The sequence below is a fragment of the Carettochelys insculpta genome, chromosome 8, assembly GCF_033958435.1.
Source record: "Carettochelys insculpta isolate YL-2023 chromosome 8, ASM3395843v1, whole genome shotgun sequence".
NCBI lineage: Eukaryota > Metazoa > Chordata > Testudines > Carettochelyidae > Carettochelys > Carettochelys insculpta.
In genome coordinates, this window is record NC_134144.1 from 47,127,097 (window position 1) to 47,149,909 (window position 22,813).

Sequence of the window (22,813 nt, forward strand, 5' to 3'; positions counted from 1 at the left end):
TGTGGTGAGCTGAGGCCCTGGACTACCTATAAAAAGCTCCCCACCTGGGGAGCAGGGGGGAAGGTGCACCAGAGAACAGGCAGAGCAGAGCAGAGGAGGAGGAAAGGAGCAGAGCGAGACGGCACCACGGGGAAGCGGTGGGTGAAGTGGCCCAGTGTGAGGTTGCTGCACTGGGACAGGGGTGAGGCCCTGCCAGCTGCCTTTTGTCCTCTTAGGGACCCTGGGCTGGAAGCCAGGATAGAGGATGGGCCTGGATTTACCCCAGCCTCCCCCAGTTATTCCACTGGAGCAGGGGTATTCCTGCAAGGGGACTGGCTTTATCCTCCTCATTCTGGACTTGCCGATGATGAGAATGGCTCGCTAAGCGGAGACACCTGCCTCTGGAAAGACCAGGGCAGATAAAGAGTCTCCATTGAGTCTCTGAGACACAACAGAGAACCACCAGGATGCACAGGAACCCACAGGGGCTGACAGGGGAAACTGTCACACATGATAAAAGAAAAATAGCATTCACAACCAAATCCACCCTTCTCTCCCCTCACCCTCCTCCAAACGTGGTACAAAACAAACATTGTTTGTATACTACTTACACACACACACACTCCCTCCACAAGGAGAGGGAATATATTCCACAAGAAGGAAAAGGAGTTCCACAAAGACATTATTTTTATTTGTAAGTAATTCTAAGCTATAACAACAGAACTGTGCACATGAAGGAATTTTGGAAACCAATGGTCACTTTTAATGATCTGTAATTGGGGTCATTATGTTAAATAACTTCAATGCCAATCACTAAATGGTTAGTCCCCATAAGAAAGTGAACAGCACAATCAACTAAGCAGAAAATGCCTGTAAACATTGCTGTGAAATTGTTTTTCCAAGTAAATAATAATGAGTATCAAGTGAACTATGAAATAATGTGCTGAAAATCCATCTGCCTCCCTAAGTAGCTGATTAGGCATACAATCAATGTAATAAATAGGTTGGTTCAGACAGCAAGTGCTCTTACAAAGTTTCACATCACAAAAGAGGACCCCAGGAAGTATACAGACTGAGAATATAGAGTGTGTGATATTCAAAATCATCCTTCCTGCTCTTTGAAATCAGTTGGAAGATCTCCCTGGCTTCTTACACATATAGACAGAAGAGGTAAGGGGCAGGCTTTATGGCTGTCATTCAAGGTATAACATCAGCGGGGACATGGGATTGAAAAAAAACAAAGCTAAAACACTAGCATATTATTTTTGCATTACACTGAACAATATTGAAGCAGTTATGCATTTTAAATAGATATTGGTACTAACTGATTCCAAACACTCAAGGAATTATGTAATTTTATGATATGGAGTCAAAGCTAAAAAAAATTCAAGACAAAATAATCAGTTCATCTAGCATTAAGGTTACAAAAATAAGTCACCTAAGGATGAAATTAAAATCTTTGGAAAAACGTTGGTACTGTATTTTAAAGAGAAACAAGTCAGAACATTGGATTTCTTGTTTTAAAAGAGCATCAATTTAAACCAAAAATGGAATTTCTTAGCTAGGAATTTAACAACTATGTTCCAAAAAGAGTTGAAAAATAAAAATAAAAAAAAAAATGACAGTCCTCTGATTCCTCCCAAATACTTTGTCCAACGATCATTAAGAATTCTCAGAGAAGGTCTCCTCTGGCTTATGTGAAAAACAGATTCGGTTTGGTAGAGAAAAGTTAAAAGCTACCATAGAAAGCTAATCACAATGCTAAATATCAACTCCATAGCAGTTTCTCTTATAGTTTTCATAAGCAACAAAGTCAGATGAATATCCATTCACCATATTGCTCAGGATTGGTTACTTTTCAGGATTGGTTACTTTAAACATATATTGAAATAGAGCATTATTCTTTCACAAAAAGTTCGGATTTGAAAAAATAAAAAAGACAGCCTCTGAAGAGTCTAGGTTAATGTCAAGGTCGGCCACCAAAATAGTTCGGCACAGACTAAAATTTTCAATACCTGAAATTTCACATTAGTAAAAATTGGTAATACCTTAACTATGACCTGGAAAGTTTTTAGTTCAGACAACGCTTAAAGCCTATATCTACATTATCTATATCTACATCTCGACAAAACTCACAGAGCATCCACATTACACAGCACTTCTGTCGGCAGTGTTCGGCTGTTTCCCTAGGAGACAGAATACCTTTCTCAACAAAACCTGTTGACAGAAAACCAACGTAGATGCTCTGGGGGGTGCTCTGTTGACATACAGAGCAATCTGCTTTCATGTGTGGCTATAACTTCTGTTGATAGCTCGCTATAGTGTAGACATAGCCTAATACACCTAGCTGCTTCAAAAGAAAGTGTTCCTAAAGCAGAAAAATTAAAGCCTCGTCACTGTTCTCATGTGAATTTTTATGATTAGAAGCAAATTCATTTGAACCAAAAAGATGAGAAAATCCAGCTGTAATGGGTTATAGAGCATACAGAATATTCTTCAGAGTCCATTGTCAGAGGATTATCAATAAGGAGACTGATGGTGATTTTTAGGCTGCTTGAGACAATTCTTAGAAATAAAATTAAAATCATGTTTTTCTATGGTGAATGAATGTAATTTTCAAGAGTTCATACTAGTGTGTGCCAAATCAGACTTGGAAGAGGAAAATTCTGAAACTGATAGTTCAGGACAGAAATTCAAAGTTTTTGGTGCTGTCCATGAGAAACACTCTTTTGCTAGAGACAAAGGGGATTCAGAATCAGTATTGCAACACCTAATGTTTAGATGCCTTCCCACCCACTGGAATTCAGAGCTCTGAGTTAGGCATCCAGGTTCCTTACCCAATTCATGGCAAGAGCTTGGTTTTTAGGAAAGGGGCTCAAGGAGCTAGCAAGCTGAGAAGGGAGCCAGAGGTAAGAAAGTGCAAGAATAAGATATCACCTAAGCCTTCTAAGGTTCCACCCCCCACATTCCAAAAGGAATTATGCACCTAACCTTGTGGGGGAGAGGAAGTTGACTACTTCTGCTCAGGATTCTCAGCTATGAACTCTCTCTTAAACCTGGTTGGTCCTGTCTCAAAAGAGAAGATTCTGCTAACCTTCCCACCCTACCTCTTATGCCCAACAACCCACTATGTAGAGTGCTCTCCTACAATATGGAAGGCCTATGCTCAATTCCCTACTTTGCCTGATGTGGAGCAGAGAGTTGAGACCCAATCTATCATGTGCCAAGTGAATGCCCCCAACCACCAAGCTATCTACTGTTTTCTGGGGGGTTTCTCTCAGTCTGTCCTGTTGAAGTTGTTCTACTTTTTATAAAGGCATCATAAATGGACCAGAGCAGCCTGTCTGTCAAAAATATTGAACCCTGCAGCAACAGCATCTGCCCCATTTTACTATAGCTTAGACCACTGCAGGAACACAGCCCACTCAAGAACTGAGCAGGAAATACAATAAAGGGATCAGAAAAACAATAACTTGGTCACGTGTGTGTCATCTCTTTTATATTTCCATTTCTCAGCAGGGCACATGTCAAAGAGATGACGCTTTTGCAATAAATCTGCACCCTGCATGAAGATTCAGGTTATTAAATGAGAATTAACAGAACTGTGTACCAGGTTTCTTCTGCTGACCCACCTTGTTTGCAGGCATTCATCCCCTGCCTAAATGAGCTCACTGTCTCACAAAACTCTGTCACTCTACCCTAGATACAAGGATGGCAGGAGTGGAACACTGGGTAGTGGGAATGCACGCACACAAAAACTCACCATTATTGGTAATCTGAGTAACAAGAACATAATTTCCCTTTCATCTATGTTACCATAGTAACAGCAATTCAGAAAACATGGAATTCCACTGAAAAAGCCTGCTTTTATTATCTAGCAGGTATGGCAACTTCAATATCCAGTGCAAATTAGATGAATGCCCACATCTTCCATGTCAATACAAACAAGTCTCTCTGTTATATGCTCACTATATTAACCATGAATCATATTCCTCCTCAGTAACAAAGCATTGTAAATTGACACTGAAAACAATTTAACCCTCCCTAAAGACTGTGTACAGAAAGTATCTACCTGAAGACAGAAAAATGCAGAGCGTTCTTCATCTCTCTCAGTACATTTTATTTTTTTGGCCAAAAATGAAAAAAAAAACAGTTTTTTGATCCTGGAACTGGATTCAGATCTATGTCTTAAAGCACTCCTAGACTGCTTCACTTCCCTTAAACAGCACGTAGCTATCCATTAAATTGTAAATTTCACCCTATTACTTACATTTAACTTTACAAACAAGCAGGCAAACTTTCAAATGAGCACTACATGCTTTGGGCCTTACATGATCCACTTTTAAAGGTAATTTTCCTATAAGAAAATATTTTTGTGGTTATACTTATATATACACACCATTCACTCCTTGATCTTTGGCTAGACCTGAATACTGCATGGCATAACATAGGTATAGCAAAGCTACCTTGATCCCCAGTCTAAGCTCTGGTGTAAATTTGAGCAGTTTGATTTGGGCTTCAAGTTGTGCCAGCTGCCAAACAATGTTCCCTCTAATGTTTTCTATCCATGGACACAATATATTTCATCATGTGCACTGAGGCATGTGAGGCTGTGCACCCCCAACAGAAACACATGCTGCTGATCTGCTAATCAGTTGGGCGGCATTTGACTCTCTCCTGAGTGGCCACCCAAGCACACAAATTACAGTGAATAATGCTGCCAAAGCCCATAGCACAGGGAGTAGTGGAGGGCAGACACATTCTGGCCACGGCCTCATTCATCTAGAGCAGTGGTTCCTAACCTTTCCAGTAACCCAGCACACTTCAATGAGACCAACAATCCCACGGCACACCCACTTTTTTCAGCTGAATTGATTGCTGATACATTTACTTACATATACTATGGCTACAGTCTTACTGGAGAAGTTGGTGATATAGTAGTGCCTACAACAAGCTAAATAAGGATCAAATGGGATATTGAGTAATCAAGTACTCACTGAAGTATTTGATTGCTCGTAGAGTGGGGGAGGCGGTGGCTCCAGAGACCAGGCTCCACTTCCTGTCAGCCCTTTGGAGCCAGGACATGGCATTTAAACTGCATCACAGCTTCAATAGGCTCCCACCCTCCCTACCTCTCTCCCTTGCCACAGCAGCGAGGGGGAACAGGCTCCGTGCAAGCCTGTTCAGGCCGAGAAGCAGCATTTCAGCAGCCTCCCAGTACAAACAGGCTCCTGCAGGGTCAGCATTTGCCCTCGCAGCAGCTCTGCAAAGAGCTGCCATGGGGTGGGGAAGGAAGGAAGAAACTGAACAACCTATCACCAGCTGGGACTCAGGCAGCCTTGATGCTTGAGCCTCATCTGGTGTGGGGATGGTCAATTACACACACACACACACACACACACACACACACACACACACTGCAAAGAGCCACATGGAGGGGAAACTGATGACATTTCACAGCAAACGTGGACAATCCTCACAGCACATCAGCATGTCATGGCACACTGGTTGAAAACCACTGATCTAGTGTGGTGTCTAAACGAAATCCAGGCTGGGTGGTGGTGTAGGAGTTGCTACAACAGCTCCCCATTCCTAAATGGCCAACTATGCTGATTGCACACCATCAAAAAGCCACAAGGAATGTCAAGCAAACCACCAATGTCAGTGGAGAATCAGGTCCTTGGTTTTCATAAATAGATCTTCACAGCTTGGAGCAATGAAAAATGTCCACTGACTTTGGTCTAATTTCACCACAGAAGCTCACCTGCAGGGGTACACAATCACTGAAGACATCACTGTACAAGTAAGTTAAGGTTTGCCAGTAATTACCACACAATTACCAAAAATATTACCTTTTTGAGAAGAAATGTTCATACAGCGTTGTCGTAATGTTTACTATGTGCTGAGTTTCAAGTAACTGCAGTTCATATTCCACACATACATATTTTATGTGTGAGACTTACCCTACCAGCAGTGGGGTACACGAAGGGTAGCTTGTTTTACTTCAAATTTCATTGAGCTGAAGAGGTTAGTAGTTAAACCAAACATATCAATATATGGCAAAATGTAGATTCAATTTGGAAAGCATGCATAACTGGAGATTTAGCAGTCTTGGCAATGCGCATGTATTTGTCTTTATTTATCTGAAAAAATGTGGTGTAAATGAAAGTAACAGAGTTAAGCATAGGTCAGGACAATCTAGAACAGAGTTTTACTTAATGAGACATAATTTAAAATTGATTTTTATAATTTACAGCTGCCTCAGACTTTTTCTAAATAATCTAGTAACCAATCCTACAGACAGTAGCACAAGTACTCACTTTACTCATGCATTCTGCATTTGCAGAATCAGGCACTTTATTATTAACAATAGGTACCAGCCAATCAGCCTGACTAGTGAATATTGTTTTAGGGAACACTGAGGAATTAGGGAAGATACAGCAACATAACTGAAACGATCCTCTTTTTACACCTGTTGTTGACAGTCTTAGAGAACGATAAGCCTTAGGGTAGATGAACTACTCAAATGAGCATTCTTATCCTCTATTATCTATTCAGATAGTAGCTTTCATTTGGTGGCTCATATCCTATACTTTCCACATCAAAACAGAACATATGGAATACGTAACATGTTTGTTTAACAATTAAATGTGTAATTTATCTGCCAGTTGCTCTTTTAGTATTTTTTAAAAGTGTTTTATATTTATATGCAACGGAGTATGAGATCAGGCATACATATGGATTTAACTACCCAGAGCCTGATCTGTCTTTATCAAAAATACTTGGAAAGGAAGGGAGAGCTACAAAGAATCCATACAAAGAAAAGTTAGCCCACCAGAAAGTGTAAAGGGAGGGAAGGTCAAGCAAAAGTACAGTAAAAACAGGATCCACTTAAAGAGTCATTTGGGGAAACAACTTATTACATTAACAAGTGTGCCATTATCTGAGTTTCTAGGTGGCAAAATAGAGAAAAAAATAAAAGAGATGGAGACTAGAGAACTGGAAGTGGAAAGATAGCTCTCAGCCAGAACTATATTTCTGCATGATTTAAGTGACAAAACCAAGATTTCTCTTCCCCCTGCTCCCTGCCAAAATCTTCATCATCACAAATCCAAAAAGGTCACAGCCTCTTCATATTTCAAGCACGATCCAGACTGATCTCTTGGCAGGTCCGTACGGCTGTCTGGTCAGCCTGTGTCTGTCACTAATGAACTGATCACAGCATCAGAACTTTTGGCAACCATATAGTTGACTCTGTAATGTCAGTTTCCAGTAAACACTATTTATAATAAATTGGTCTTCCCTCCTCATACACCTGTTCCAAGGAAGCCCCCAAAATAGAACCTGTGTTGATGCAGTCACTGGGGCTGTGTCTACACTCGCCCCCTCCCGTTGGGGGTGGCATGGTAATGAGGCAATTCAAAGCAGGCTAATAAGGCACTAATATGCATATTCAGCACCTCATTAGCATAATGGCAGCCACACAAATCTCAAAGTGCAGCGTTCAAATTGCAGCTTGACAGTGTAGAAGCAGGAAGCTTTGAAATAAGCACCTCACTTTAACATTCCCTTACTCCCACAAAACTAGACCGGAGCAAGTGAGTGTCGAAGCTGGGCGCTTATTTCGAAGCTGCCTGCCTCTACACTGTCAATCTGCAATTTGAAGTCTGCACTTCAAAATCTGAGTGGCCACCATCATGCTAGTGAGATGCTGAATATGCATGTTAGCACCTCAATAGCCTGCTTCAAATTGCCTCGTTACTATGCAACCTCCAACAGGATGGGGCAAGTGTAGAAGCAGCCTGGTTTTCACCATGGACAACCTCATTACTGATCCTGTCCTATTGGAGCAGCTGATGAAGACAACAGGGACATTTCAGCGTCATACAATAAAGTTGTCATAACCAGGGTTCTACAAGTCCACAGCTTTGTGGTAAGTCTGATGTTGTGCCATCTGCATGGAGACCACTGAAGGTTTTGGAACTTGGCTACTACTAGATGACATCTACAACTTTCAAGCACACCAGCATTGTCTGACACTGCCCAGGCATTTTACAGTTGCCACCTGATCAATATGCCATCTGGACAGATTAATACTGAGCTGGTTATAATGTACTGCCGAAGGCTCCTTCAGGGACTTATTTTTGCTGGATTGTTAACCGAATCAAAACATACTCCCCCAGATCAGCTAACAATTGCAGTGATTCCCCAAACTGATCCAACAAGGCAACGTGTCCAAGCAAAATAATGTTCAGCTAAACACCACCGATAGCTGCCTCCTCTACCTTATCCATTGATCAATCTATGCCAATGTTGAACAAAGACTGTGATAAACATAGCCTCAAATTCCCATGGAAATAGGAAGTCACGCTATGTATCTACTATTCCATTATAAAATTCTGTTAATAAACAACATCTTCCCAGTGATGCCGGGTTAAGTCAAAATCCTACCACCTTAATTGATGCACTGAATCAAATCTCTAATTGAAGTCCAGTTTAAATAAAATAATTTTGCATAGCTTATTGAATTCAACCATCTTCTCAAAAATCATCTTCACACAGTAAAGAGCTATTCAAAAGGGGAATAGCCATGTTTCATGCCTTTGCCACAAAACTCAGAACTCATTCAAGACATTTCAGAAGCAAATGGTTTCCCTGGGACTGACAACAGCAGAATATCTCTACAGTAACTCTTTTCTAACAAGAGGCATAAAAACTATCTTCTTCCCATTAAAAATGTCAGTGAACCAGATGGTCTGAAAAAAAAAAAAAACAAAAAACTTTGCAGTCGTATCCTTACCTATCCTCAGGAACTCAAGCGTGAGGTTAGAAAGCCCTGGTGCCTTCCCAGATTTAAATTTAGAGACAGTAATCTACAAGCACCCCCACAATAAATATTGACATTTGTATAAGATGAACCTCTCTAGTCCAACACTCTTGGTATCTGACTGGTGCTGAACGAGAGAATGTGCCAGACCACAGGATGTCAATATTGTCCAGCAGCATTACCCACACTTCCACAATTACTGGGCTCTTAGGGGTAAATTACATTTAGGGGTAAATTACATCTTGATAACACAGCACAACACAGAGAGCCAGGACTGGTGAATATAATGTACTGTAAACAAACTTTATGGGACCATGGGAAACTCAGCCGCAACCATGATAAATGGATATCCACTTAACTAAAATTATGCTGGATTACAGATGTTGCTGGGTGAGAAAGTGCTGGATTAGAGAGCTTCAACCTGTAAAACTTTAGGGCCAAGTTATGTCAATCATTCATTAATGTAATTTCAGTTGAAAAACTCTTTAAACGGATGAGAGTTTTTTTCAAAGTCTCTTTTATATAAATGTACTCAAGGAGTGAAATTAAGAAATTAGGGGAATGATTTTTCACTTCATTACATTAGTTTTATACTTCAAGAACCTCCATTTTCGTGGTTTTATTTTAAGATTTCCCAGTAATTTATCCATTTACTACAAAAATTAAAAAATGGAAAAAAAACCACTGACAAAATTTAGCTTTGATTTTTCTGGGAAGTATGACAGCATGTACATGTTAAACTGTCACCTAATATGTTTCAAGCAGAAATATTAAAGAGCTTGTATTCCCCTCCCCCTGTCCACAGACACAGATACTATAGCTGGTGATGGAGCTGTATAAATTGATGAAAACATGCTACAGTTATCCACAGATAGCAATTTAAAAAAAACAAAAGGGAGCTATAGAAATTTTGCTTGAGGTGTAATTCTCAGTGCACACACTCCACACACTCTTCTCTTGCCATTGACAAGTATTTTGGAAGCTTATAGGATATAAATCATGATATATTCAAACAGCTGTTCAAACAACCACTGAAAATAATCAAAGTATTAAACTGTCAAACATTCAGACCTATCATACCCTTGATTCAACTAAGAATCCTGGACAAACATACATATTGGTACAACAGCTTTGCCCATAATGTTATTGAGCCACGTGTGTTGAGAATTACACAGTGCATTGCAAACTCACCCTTCTAATCTTACATCTGGTAAGCTTCTGTTAAGTGCAATCAAGTCACTGGCCATAAGGTTAAACTGGTTGATTTTAAACAGCTCTTTCATTTTCTCCTGGTCCTCTTTGGGAATGACCACAGCCTTTCCCATCTCTCCAGGTCCTTCTTGGTTCCTTGAAATAACAGCTGTAACACAAGATAACAAAATACCCACTTTCAATATTTGCATGTTGGATTCATTTTTGCATTAATAAGAAGCTTTTGTCATCTCAACATGAAAATTTTTAGAGAAAAAAAGTCCGACCTCTAGCCCTCATATCTGAGCCTCAACTTGAAATCAAGCTCTTTAAAAAAAATTAGAATTTCAAATATATTTTTTCCACCCACTTCTAGTTTCCGGCAGTGACCATACACAACAGTGATGAATTGTGATTCTCATGATATGACTATCTATGATTACGTGCCACAGTATCATAGTTCCACTGAAATTTTACAGGCACAAGAAGTTTGGGCAAGATTTATGTAAACATCCCAATTATCTGATGCTTATGAAAATTGATCCAAACATCTAACCTTTTGAAATTCATTCCTGACTGCTATGCATATGCTACTAAACCCTCTAGCCTTAAAGAAACTAGTCCTGACGTGAGTAGATTGTAAACATAAATTATCCCACTGGACATATACCTTCATTTTACACTCATAGAATATGTTTTATATGTTTATAATATATTTGATTACAGATATTTGTACGTACAGTGTGTTTTAACCTATGTCTTACGAGTTTTCTAAGCCTATCAGTATCATATTAAAAAGTATATTGAACTTCAGATATAACTACATTATCATATTATACAAGACAAAAGAGTTGCAAGGAAAATCCCACTGAAAAACTACATAACCAGTACAATTTCACTATGTACCTTCCATGGGTATTTAAATGAGAAATATGTCCAAGAAACCTAAGTTTTTATTATTAATTTACCTGTTAAAAATCAATCCACAGGACAAGAGCTTTCTTTTTTTTTTTTTAAAAAAAACTGATAGATATTCAATGTCAAGTGTTATCTGATGACAATAATAATAAAATAATCAAATAAAAACCACTGCCATTGTGGTCCTGATCCTACAAACCAAATCTGCAGAACTAGGTTTCAGAATTGGATCAGTTTGTTTTAAAGGGTTGGTGAATAAAGAATCTGTGTCAGTTTTTAAAGTCAAGTCAGAAAATACCCAAGACTATTTGTGTAACAATGTCCACAGATGTTGTCACACAACCTCAGGATCCATTTCCTAGAATAAAAGAAACAAGGAAATATTTTGAACAAAAGCTTCAGTTACTGTTTATAATCTGACAGCCAAGCCAGATTTGTATTAAGAATGGTTTCCTAAAGCTCATAATGGCTAGATCTCTACATGGGGGAAGGGGTAAGCGTGCACAGGGGACCCAGCTGTCCAGCTTGCTCAGGGAGGGGGAATAGCACCTTTATGGGCTGGTGGTGGGGAGAGACTCAAAGCCAATTCAAAAAGGAGCAGCGGGTCAATGTCGTGCCCCATCCCTGGAAGTGCTGGGCGGTTGAAAAGGGGAAAGTCAGGCAGAGCAGCTAGCGCTGTGGGCCCTAGTGTGTTATGGTTGTTAGCGTACCACACAGCTGTGGCTCCACTCACATGGCAAAGCTACAAGAGAAGTTTCAGCAAATATCATGCAATTCCAGAATTGGGAAAACCAGTCCCCAGTATGGCCCATTACAGGAGGCGCATGTACTCTGTGATACATGGCATCTTTTGTGAACCCTCATCTCGCATCCTTAACAATCTCAATTCACTCATTGGCCATTACATTTGTTAACAAGCCAAACAGTTACCATTGGGGGTGGTCTCTTACTTTGAAGGTTTCTAGCAATGGAGCCATGAATCAATGACTCCAGACAGGACATATCATCCCATGAGTTAACATGCTCAGTGATTGTGTCCAAAGCTTTAAAACTGTATGTCACAGCAGCAAGATGAAGCAATCCTCAGTGGGCATGGCATAGGACCAACTGATGTTTGGGGTTGGGGGTAAGAAGCTGACAGAGGGCACCAGATCTAATTGTGATGCATCTTGGGGGAAAAACACTCTGGGAATGTGTGAAAGGTGGACTTAATATTCAGCGTGGTGGGCGATTTGAGGAAGATCTTGGAACTTCTTCCAGGAGTAAATATTTTGTGGTTGGACATGCTTCAGTGCAGGCCCTGGCAGGAGTCTGAGCCCTCTCGCTACCCCAGCAGAATAAGGTAAGGTGGTATGTGAACCGGAGGTGGACATATCCCTTGGTGCCATAGGAGGGCCGTACTTTCACACTCAGGCATAGCGTATGGCTCGGTAGAGTTATTTCAGGAGAATGGGTTCACCTGTCAGACTCAAGTGCAGACGTGTTTTTGGTGGATATAAAAAAAGGGCACTATGAGATATCTGAGAACCCTTTGGGGCAGGGATGGGGCGGGGGGGAAGAGGTAGACAGAGAGAAAAAAGGCAGTCAAACTAATTGTTGGTACCTCCTTGTGACAGATGTCAAGTACAGGTAATCCAAAGGAAAGCTAAGCAGTGACCAGGTGACTGGCTTGGTAAATGACTTTAGAAGGAGATAGTGGTTAAAGGAATGGGAGACAGGGAATCTATGATGACTAGTATGGAAGGGAATACCCGCCCCCGCCTTCTGTTCATGGGCAGATCACAATTTTTTCCCCTTACAGAAATATACCCTAAAAGGCTCATTACTAATCCCAGACATTCAACCAGAGTTCAGGCTGCATTGCTTATTTCCTTAAGCATGTAGTGTGTTTCTTTCCCCCTCATTGGCTCAGTTACATAAATATCAATATAAACTTAACATCTGACATATTAAAAAAATATCTACTCCCACTGAATGCTAAAGCAAGGGTTTTCCTTCCTGAGACCTCGCTCCCCTCTCTCCCTCCCTCCGCCCCGCACAATGTGCTACAAAAATTCCTCAGCTTGCCTGGGCCACAACTGTTTTCTTCCTGCATTTAGAAATTAAAAGTCAGAACCAGCATTATGCGGTAGGAAGCAGTGAGACTGCCTGGGGTCCCGTGCCACAAGGGGGCTTGAAGCTTTCTTGCTCAGACTGCAACTTCAGCGCTGCATGGCAGGATTCAGCTGTCAGCTTTCTTCCCTGGCTCCAGTAAGCCCAGTGTCAGCCCCGCCCTCTTGCATATTTTAGCAGACTCCTTGAAATCTGTTTGTGAGGAGGGACACCCAAATCCCTGTTGAGAACCACTGCACTAAAGCCCTCATCCCTAAAAACTGCTTTTCATGAGTACTGGTGATAAAGTTCAACAGGACTGGTTATTTGTAGGACAGTATGTTGGGGGGAAGGGGCAGATTCTCACTTTCAAACTGTTTAATTTAAAATGTGAGGGGGAGGGGGAAAAATAGTCTCCCCCTTTCTTTTAAGGACTATTAACAGAAATCCAGAGTTTCCACTGGCAATCCCTACAGACTCAGACATATTAAAATGGAAGGGGGACAGGGGAAGAAGCCACTTTGACCAACAACCCCCAGAAAGCCAGATCTCAGGCAACCACACCAAAAGCAAAGGAAAACAAAAATAAATCCTCCTCTAAAGCTCTGATGTCAGCTCTGGCAGGGGCACAGGCCTGTTCTCGTTCACCAGGGGTGAAACCCTAGCCCTAGAGGAATCCACAGCAAGAGTTGCATTCCTATGAAAGAGGCCGGGGTGTCCAACACATGCACCATGGGCCTGAAACCAGACTGCAGAGCCAGCAGGGGCGCCATTTTTAAAAGGCAGCCATGGGGCTGAGCACGGCTTGGCACAGTGCAGCTCTCTAGGCTTGGCGTGGCTCAGTGCAGCTGGCTGTGGCACAGCTCTCAGGGTTCAGGGGGCACAGCTTCAATGAGTCATGAGGAGCGAGGTGTACAGTACCTGGCTGTCGAGGGGGGGGGGGGCGTGGGCAGGGGAATAAGCCTGGGGGCAGCTTGGGGCTATTTTGTGTTTGTCCCCCAGAACATATAAAAAAACCTGTTGTGTGGCCCCCAGTGAAAAAAAGATGAGACACCCCAAAATAAGCTGTTAATGGGCTATCCTAAAATGATGCTCCACTTACTGATCAATTAGATTGCCCACTGACAGCATTAAACTTGAGAATTTCCAGGTGAATCCCACTCTCATCTGACATACTAAACTATAATGGGAAGGAAGTACTCTCTTCCTTAGCTGTATTCACTGAGTGACAGAAGACTTCTAACAAGCCATTACAAAACCAACTAACAGCAATGAAGAATACAAAGCTTTCTGAAGAATACATTTAGCTCTTGATCCTTGTTCTACCCGCCACACCAGTATTGTACATTATGCTATAGAAACCTATCATATAACATTAGTCCTCAGTCCTGTTCATTTCCATCCAGTTGACTTTAAAAATACAAAAGGTATTAAAAATGGAACTAGGAAGCATCAACATAGCACTCTCTTCTAACAGTTAAGTGTAGGTAAATGAATATAAAACCCAGCATTTATCTCATGGCATTAGAAGTCTGACACAAAGCGATACAAACAAAATATTTAAAGATCCATCCAACTTAGCTCATCCCTGGATACATAGGTAAGTCTACCAAGAGAAAAATGGAATACATTGGAGTGTGATCTGCTATAAAGATATAATCAAAAAGTTTGCAATGGTGGCATTACCCATGACTAGCTAAGCCACATGTGAATTATGTAACTCATCACAAACTGATGCAGATAAATGCTCGTTATCACAACATATATTCTGTCATGTATGATACATGTTATGGGGTGAGGGGCAAATGCCAACTATTGCAGGAATGTTTAAAAGGAGTTTGAAATATTTGTATAGGACCCATATTTAAAAATTTTAAAAACTGCAATTTAGTGACATCATCCTTATTATAGGATTTTAGCCATTCCTCTTTTGCATAGGAATATGCCAATATAGAAACGTGTCTTAGAATTTCGTAGGATTCTTTCGAAATTGTGTTCTTGAATACACCCAAATTACTTTCATGCTTACCTTCACAATTTAGTTCATGAATTGTGTCTTCACCACCTCAGCAGTATGTGCAGTATTCCAATATCTATATATTATTTGACATAGGGACCTATCAATATTTTCCAGAGAATACAGAAGCTTACTTTTCACAAGGCTCCCCGTTCTGGTTCTCTATTCACTGTTTCAGTTCCTTTATATTAGTATGAACTGGATTGGTTTTGAAAAAACTACAGAGCCTGAATGCCAGGAGGGTGTCTGTCACTTATCAGAGTTTCCTCTGTAGCCATTTATTAAATATTTATTTCTGCAACAAAGAAAAAATCCACAAAAGCCTTGTCACATCATCATTTTTCTACAGAAAATGAAAGACCAGACCAGTGAACTATGGGTTTACTAAACAAATTAAACATTAGTCTTTGCTAGGTGAATTTAATAGAAATGAGCCTAAAAGTTAAGCTTTTTCTACACTATGGACTACAGATTTTCTGTGGTGTGGTTAGATGCTATGTGGAAATCATGTCTTTCCAGTTCTCGTCTATACCTATACTGAACAAATATAGTACAGCTAATTTAAAAGCATCCATCTTTTATACTTTTTATGGTTTACTTTGTTCAGTAGCAGCACATTTGTATATTGTAAGAAAAAGAATTGCATTATGTTTCACGATGATTGTAACCCAAAATGAAATTTAACAGAGGGGTTCTTAAAAACTGGGGCCAGTTTAGAATTGCAAGTGGTGAAATTTTATACCTCCACAAAAATTTCCTGTTCCTATGTGCAAATGACAGGCTCACCATTTAACATGGTTTAACATGCAGTGGAGTCAGCCGCATCCTCCCTTAAGCTAAAAATGCTAAGCACCAGAACTGTACTAAAATGCTCATGTGACATTTTATAAAATGCTTTTTCTGAGTCTGAACAGAGTTGCTGGGTCTTTGGATCTCTCTCTGAGAATGGAACGATAAGTAATTATAGTGCTTTACATGCTTCCTAATTGCCAGTTTTTATTTTGGAAAGTACACCTAGGTCACAAAAGAGACCAAAACAGTCATGTTGTTCTGCTTTTTTAGTTGTCTCTGAACAGCATTTGGAAGTCTCTTACCATCAGCATAGTTATTTCTTGTTAACTTTTCATCCTGCTTTAAACACACATTCCCCCTAAATTCCTCCTGGACCATCCTACTGCATTACAAAAACCTATAGAGCATTTAGGATGGTAGCCACTAGCATTGAAATAATGCTACACCCTGGCTTTCAGTTTTTGGAGAAAAGAGAATCGGGAACTATTAAAACCCAATCATTGTGTATTAAGGTGTAATAGGGTGGGATTTTCTCAGAATACCTTCCTCCCACCATTCTCACTGAAACAAGTTCTGCCTTGTTTGCTGAAGATGTCAGAAAGAGTATTGGCTTTTCTCTAGACAGCAGCATGAGACTGGCCATAGGATACAGCAAGACTTAAACCAGGGAAGGAAAACACTTGGAGCAAAAGAAGGAAGATGATGAACCGTTCTATCCCCCAAAATGTAGCATGCATGAAAAGAGATAGGATGAATTAGAGGAAGGGGGAAGCTCCCAGGCAGACAAATGGAAGAGCAAATATATTGTAGCAGGTCTTCACAGGGTTCATACATACTTATTGTCAGAGAGGTGGATGGGGCATATGTCTGGCCAGACAGCTGGTTTCCACATGCCCATGATCATCTTCCCCTCTATAGCCATGAGTCTTCTTTACAAGCACAATGAGCTAGGGAGGAAGGTTGTCCCTATCTCCTTCTGCAAGACAATCAGGACAGGAAGGAGGCACCCATTTCTTTTGCCTCCACCCGCTGGAAAAATCACAACCGATTAAGAAATGGACTATATGGTCCACCATACCTCTACAAAGGCCAGGAGGAAATTTATACTAATATTTCAAATGTCTGTAATATTCAACAAATGATGTTGAAGATTTGGACTCAAATATGCAATTTCTCAGGTAAGGAAGCCTTTCCATTTAGGACCTGTGACAGACCGCTGCCTGGGGCCTACAGAATCCTACAAGGCGGCAGGTATACGGGCTGGTGGGTGAATGCTTTCCTGTTTCCCAATTAAGGCAGTCAGCTGGGGGCCTCATTAACTAGTAGCCACAGTCAGCAGTCATTGGCTAGCTGCGGCCCTGCACTGCCTATAAGAGGTTCCCCCAGCTGGTTGCAGGGGGAAGGTTTTGGAAGACGCACACAAGAGCAAGAGCAAGAGCAAGAGCAAGAGCAAGAGGTAACACAGGGAAGCGGTGGGCGAAGTGGCCCAGGGGTAGGTTGCTAAATTGGGGCAGGGGAGAACGCCCTGCCAGCAGCCACCTGACCTTGTAGGGACCCTGGGCCATTACTACATTAGAACAGACGCAGGCCTGCAAGGGGACTGGCCCTGTTCCCCCTAGCTGGGACTTGCTTATGATGAGGATGGCTCACTAAGCGGAGACTCCAACCTCTGGAAAGGCCTGGGCAGGCAAGGGGTCTCCGTAAGTCTCTGAGGCACAACAGAGGAAACCGCCAGGAAGCGCAGGGACCCACAGGGGCTGATAAGGGACTTTGCCACAAACCTGTACTTAGTTGGTATGTCTGTTTCAGTCAGTAGATTAGGTACTGTACTATATGAACTGTGCAGCATTTCCTTAGGGAGATGTGATCAGCTTCATAACCAATGTTCCGTAATTACAGAGGAATCAGCTTTGTTGGACAGACAGACAGCACTTTGGAAGCTGAACAGACACACCACTCAGGTTGGGTATGCTCAGGGTTTTAGAAACACTTAATTCACGGTGAAATACACAAAAATTAAATACAGTAACTTACATCACCCATTAAAATATAGCTGGTCAGAGTTTTCTCTACTTTCTCCTCCTTAGCCAGAAATTTCAACTTTTTGATTTAAAAAACAAAACAAAAAATTCCAGAGTTGATAAATTTTGGTTTTCAGATTGTATTTTTACAAGAATTCTGCAGAAAGCAGGATATTTTTCTGTACATTTCTTTTACTGAAGCTAGTTACAAGCTTTAGATCAGCCCTACATATCAAAGATACAGAAACAGAGAGGTAGCCATGTTAATCTGTACTCCAACACAACAAAACAGCGGAAACGTAGCACTTTAAAGACTAACAAAATGATGTATTTGGTGATGAGCTTTCATGGGACAGACCAGTTCATCAAATTAATCTCATTTCCTATACAGACTGACATTTATAAGTACAGAGGACAAAAAAAAAATTGCAACAAAAACCAACAAATCAAGTCTATAGGACTGAAGGAGGAGGGTGGGGGGGATGTTAAGTGTCCTGACTGAGATAATTATGTGTATCAAAGGAAGGGAAGCAGTCCTTGTAATGTGTAATTGGTGTTTCTGTTCTTTCCACATGTTAATGTGTCGAATTTGAATATGAATTCCAATTAACAAATTGCTCGCTGTAATCGGTTTTTAAATTCTCTTTGTTCTAGGACACAAATTCTTATCAAAGATATAGTCACTGGCAATGATCTTCTGCCAGGATAGGTATTAGCTCACCTCACTTTAAATGTAATTAAATGCAATCTGTGGTACCTCTTCCATTATCCACTGTGACAAAGTGTTTCACTTCATAGCTTCAGACCCAAAAGGCAGGAAGAGAAATATTTAGTATTTAAGTAGACTAGCAGTTATTGCAGGGGTCGGCAACGAAAATAGCAAGAGCAGCTTTTTTTAGTTCCATAAAATAACTCAATAATTCTAGGGCCGCAATGCACGTGAATATGAAACAGTCCTTAATAAATACTGTAATGTCAAACCATACTTTTTATAACTCTTATTTTATGAAAGCTGTACACACAATGATTTGTAATGGGACACACGTTTACTGCAGGCTATTCACTGTTTATCAAAAATAATCAGGAGGTTTTTTTTTTAAAAAACACTTTGCAATTATAGTGTCAGGAGCCAAAAAGAAGTACTTAAAGAGTTGCATGCAACTCTAGAGCCAGAAGTTGCATACCCCTGAGCTAGCAGATATCTGTGGGACAGTGACTTGGTAAGCGAGCTTTAGAAACCAGTTGTGGAAAAAAGGTAAGGACCAACAATACACAATCAGCATCAGCAGATGGACCCAAAAATTTCATGGCAATAGAATGGTTCTCTAGTGAATGTCGTCTTTGGTTGCCATTGTGAACTTTATAAATGAAGAAATTAGGCACAGAACAGGCTGTCAACTTGCACATTCATTCTCAAAAGTGCAAGCTACGCACTCTTTAAACTGGAGAACCACAGTGATCTGTTACTAGTCTGTACCTATTCATTGAAGTGCATCAGTGCATCGCTTCAAAAGGCAATTCTGCTATATTGTAGCTTTTGGTCTGCAAAGCTAAACAATTTCCTCTGAGTTGTATGTGTGCTGTGCTCATATAACTAAAATAGATCAAATTTCACCCTTGGTTAACTCATTCCCGCCATATAGAAATATAACCCGATTGCAGTTATAATGCAACAAAACCAACCCACATCCAATCTTCATGTATCGTAAATACATTATATAAGCAAATCACCATTCATTAGTACATTAAAATAAAGCTGGTTGGAGGCAGACTATATAGAAACATCTATTTTTATTATGGCTCCAAAATGGATATGGTTTTCTCTCTCATGTTTAAACAAATGGACCAGTGCCTAGAGAGTCTAAGAAATAATCCAATTGAATCAAATCCAGCAAACATTAATTGTGGTCCTCAAAAGGGCATTTCCTGCTAAACAATCAATACTGCAACACATTTCTGTCATGCTCCTGGAATAAGGTCAACAGTATTTATCAGTCAGATGAAGGGCATTATTAAAGTGGCTAGCTCATCAGGAGAGCCCCAGAGTCCAAGCATGCAACTCTTGAATACATTTGAACTTTGTAAACCCAAATAGTTTGAGTTATTAGTAAACTCAGATATCATGCATAGTTGATTGAACCAAACCATTAAACCCATGGCCCTGATTTCCAAACTTTTAACACAAACTTAGGGACATACAGTGTCCCTCCCTTAAAACATCCTGAAAGAACTCTTTCCTAGGCCCCATCTTCAGGCACTAAGTGCCCCAACAACAACTGAATGGACAAAAATCAGCCAATTACTATATTCTTGAATGAGCTCAAAGGAAAATGATCGACTACCACCAAATCACACGTGGCAGAAAGAACTTTTCATAAAGCAATCACTCTTTATCTGACCTTTCAGTCCTCTTCCTCAAAGGAAGAGTTGCAAACCTTTTTTCAAAAGATGAGTCACGGAGTTTAAATTCTTAACTTTGACAGAAACTAAAAATCATGGATTGAGTACGCATTGGACTTACGGCTCAGTACAATCTATAACCCACTAACAACCTCACTCAGTTGATTCGCCACTGCCATGATTGAAATGGGGGTAAATTACCATTTCACTTTGAATGGCCACTGGAAATGTGTGAACTACTTATGCTTAACAACCTCATCCACCCTTCATTTAGCAGTGACACACTCAATGGGTGACACAATCTACACTAGGAATTAACTTCAAAGTTACTTGCTCCATTCCCAGGAATGGAGAAGTGCCTTACTTCAAAGTTTAATTTCCAAGTAGGGTGTGTATAAATGTTCAACTTTTAAGTCTGCTACTTCAAAGTAAGCAACTCCAAAGTTATTTTTGTAGTTTAAACACAGCCAGTGTGTTTCCCTGACCTGAAGAAGAGTGCTATGTAAGCGCAAACTGCTCCCACAGAAGATGGCCAATAAAATATTACATGACCCACTCTTTTTTAAACTTCCTGGGACCAAGAAGGCTAGAACACTATATACTATCCCCACAGTCATTCTGACCCTGCATGACAGTGTTGTGCCACATAACAGCTATTTACTTCTTAGACAGCCTTTGATCTGCTACAACATAGTCAGGAAAGAAACATACAGCCCACACTTTTCTGAGTTTGCAGGAGAAAGTGAATGTTTTTCAGAAGTGTCACCCATGAGTAGAACTGAAGTCAACAGTAACTATGGATTATCAGCAATTCTAAAAGTTGTACGATTAAGAGCAGATATCTTCTAACCTAAAGACATAATGGCAGCATGCAGAGCTTTCCACAAGAACGGGCATCGCAGTTCTCCTTGGCTGCAAATCATTGTTCATGACCAACAGGAATGACAGAATGTTGTGTGTACTGGGACACCGCTTCCTGCCACTCCCATTGGCTGTGATGATCCGCAGCAAACAAGATTAGTGGTCATCCAATACCTGGGGATGCAAAGTTAAATATAGAGGTGGGAGCCTGTAAGGGACTAACCCTAGTGAACCAGATCCAGCCCATGAGCCAGTATTTTCCAACCTTTGCATTAGAGCCCTTTGTTTTCAGTAGCTAAGAGGAAATACAATGGTCTTTGCAGCGAGCTCTGAAGGTTGATTGACTGAGGCTATTTTAGACAATGGGAAGAGTCAGTTCAAAAGCTTTGTGTCCTTACCATTTATCTTGCATGACTGGGACTCTCGATTGGGTACGTCTACTGATTGCAACTGTGACATCGGGGAGAAGTGTGGGTTTAGGGCCACATCTGTCAAAAACACAACCTTGAACTCTACCCACTGCTTATGAAAGTTCAGTTCATAAACTAAATATACATACATACAGACGGGGTGGGGATAACTAATATTAGGTAGGTAGAGATTAATCCATGATTACATGCTGATTATCTGCACTCAACTATAATTTAGTTCCTATTGTGTCTTTGATTTTTACTAAATCTTAATGTTAGGTCAATATCAAAAATACCCCTATTAGGGAGGCTGTGACTCTTTTTTTTTTAATTACAGAAAGTTCAAATCCCACATTTGCAGGCTGCTCAGTGCAGTACTACAGGTGTGCTTCAGAGTCAACAAAATTCAGCAGTCAAACACGTTTCACAAGTTATCCCACTTAAGGGAAGTCCGGCAGTCCTGATGCAGCTACAGAAGAGGTATACCAGAGGGCCCCACTTCTGCTGTATATGGCAGAGCTAGGTATGCTTAGACTACTCTCAAGCAAGCTATGCTAATTCCAGCATGGTGAAGGATTTGCATCAGGTTGCTTCCTGCTCCTTCCTTCCAGGGAACCAGCTGGAAAGGGGCTCCTCTGGGGGAATTAAAAAAAAAAAAAAAAAAAAAAAAGAGGCTATGAGCTGTAGTGTGGACCCCCACAGGCCCCGTTTCCTTTCACAAAGCATGAGTCAGTCTGATCCAGTGAGGAGTGCTGTCTTTAAAAGCTATTTAACCTGGGGGACTTGGTGGTTGTACAGAGGAGTGTAAAAGACCCCATTATAGTTGTCAAAAAGAGCAGGGGATAAGCTTGGCACTCTTGCCAGTGTACATTCTTTCAATAAAACATGTCCCAGTGTTTAAGGATGAGTGAGTTGTTGTTCTTCTCACACAGTGGCAGCTGTGTTTGCTTACACAGCCACTGCATTGTCATTACTTAACTAATTATTTTAATGAATTTGTGGTACTCGGAGCTATATATGTTGTTTAATTTGGCCTTTTGAAAATTAAAATGCACAAGGTAAGGTTCACTTACAGTATATGCATGAGGTTAAACTTTAAATGCCTTGGCTGAGGTATATATGTGCTATTTCCATTTGCATTTTTAAGCCTTAGCTTTCACAAACCACCACAGCTAATTGTTTTTGTCAAGAGCCAAACACTCTGGCCCTTCTCTCCTTTTCAAATTGAAAAACACTATAAACCAAAAGTATATACCACCATGTTACTAGTATTATGGACTTCATAAACTGGTGCTTTCTCTTTCAA

The 22,813-nt window shown here is 40.6% G+C and overlaps 1 protein-coding gene across 2 annotated transcripts in view; it reads right to left on the reverse strand.

Annotated features, from left to right (window-relative positions):
* GALNT13 (polypeptide N-acetylgalactosaminyltransferase 13) overlaps positions 1–22,813 on the reverse strand; it is a 341,581-nt gene that overhangs the window by 204,722 nt on the left and 114,046 nt on the right. For both annotated transcript variants that reach the window (XM_075001619.1, XM_075001618.1), the window contains one exon: positions 9,998–10,166. In XM_075001619.1, the coding sequence (XP_074857720.1) occupies positions 9,998–10,166 (169 nt within the window). The remainder of the gene's footprint in view (positions 1–9,997; positions 10,167–22,813) is intronic.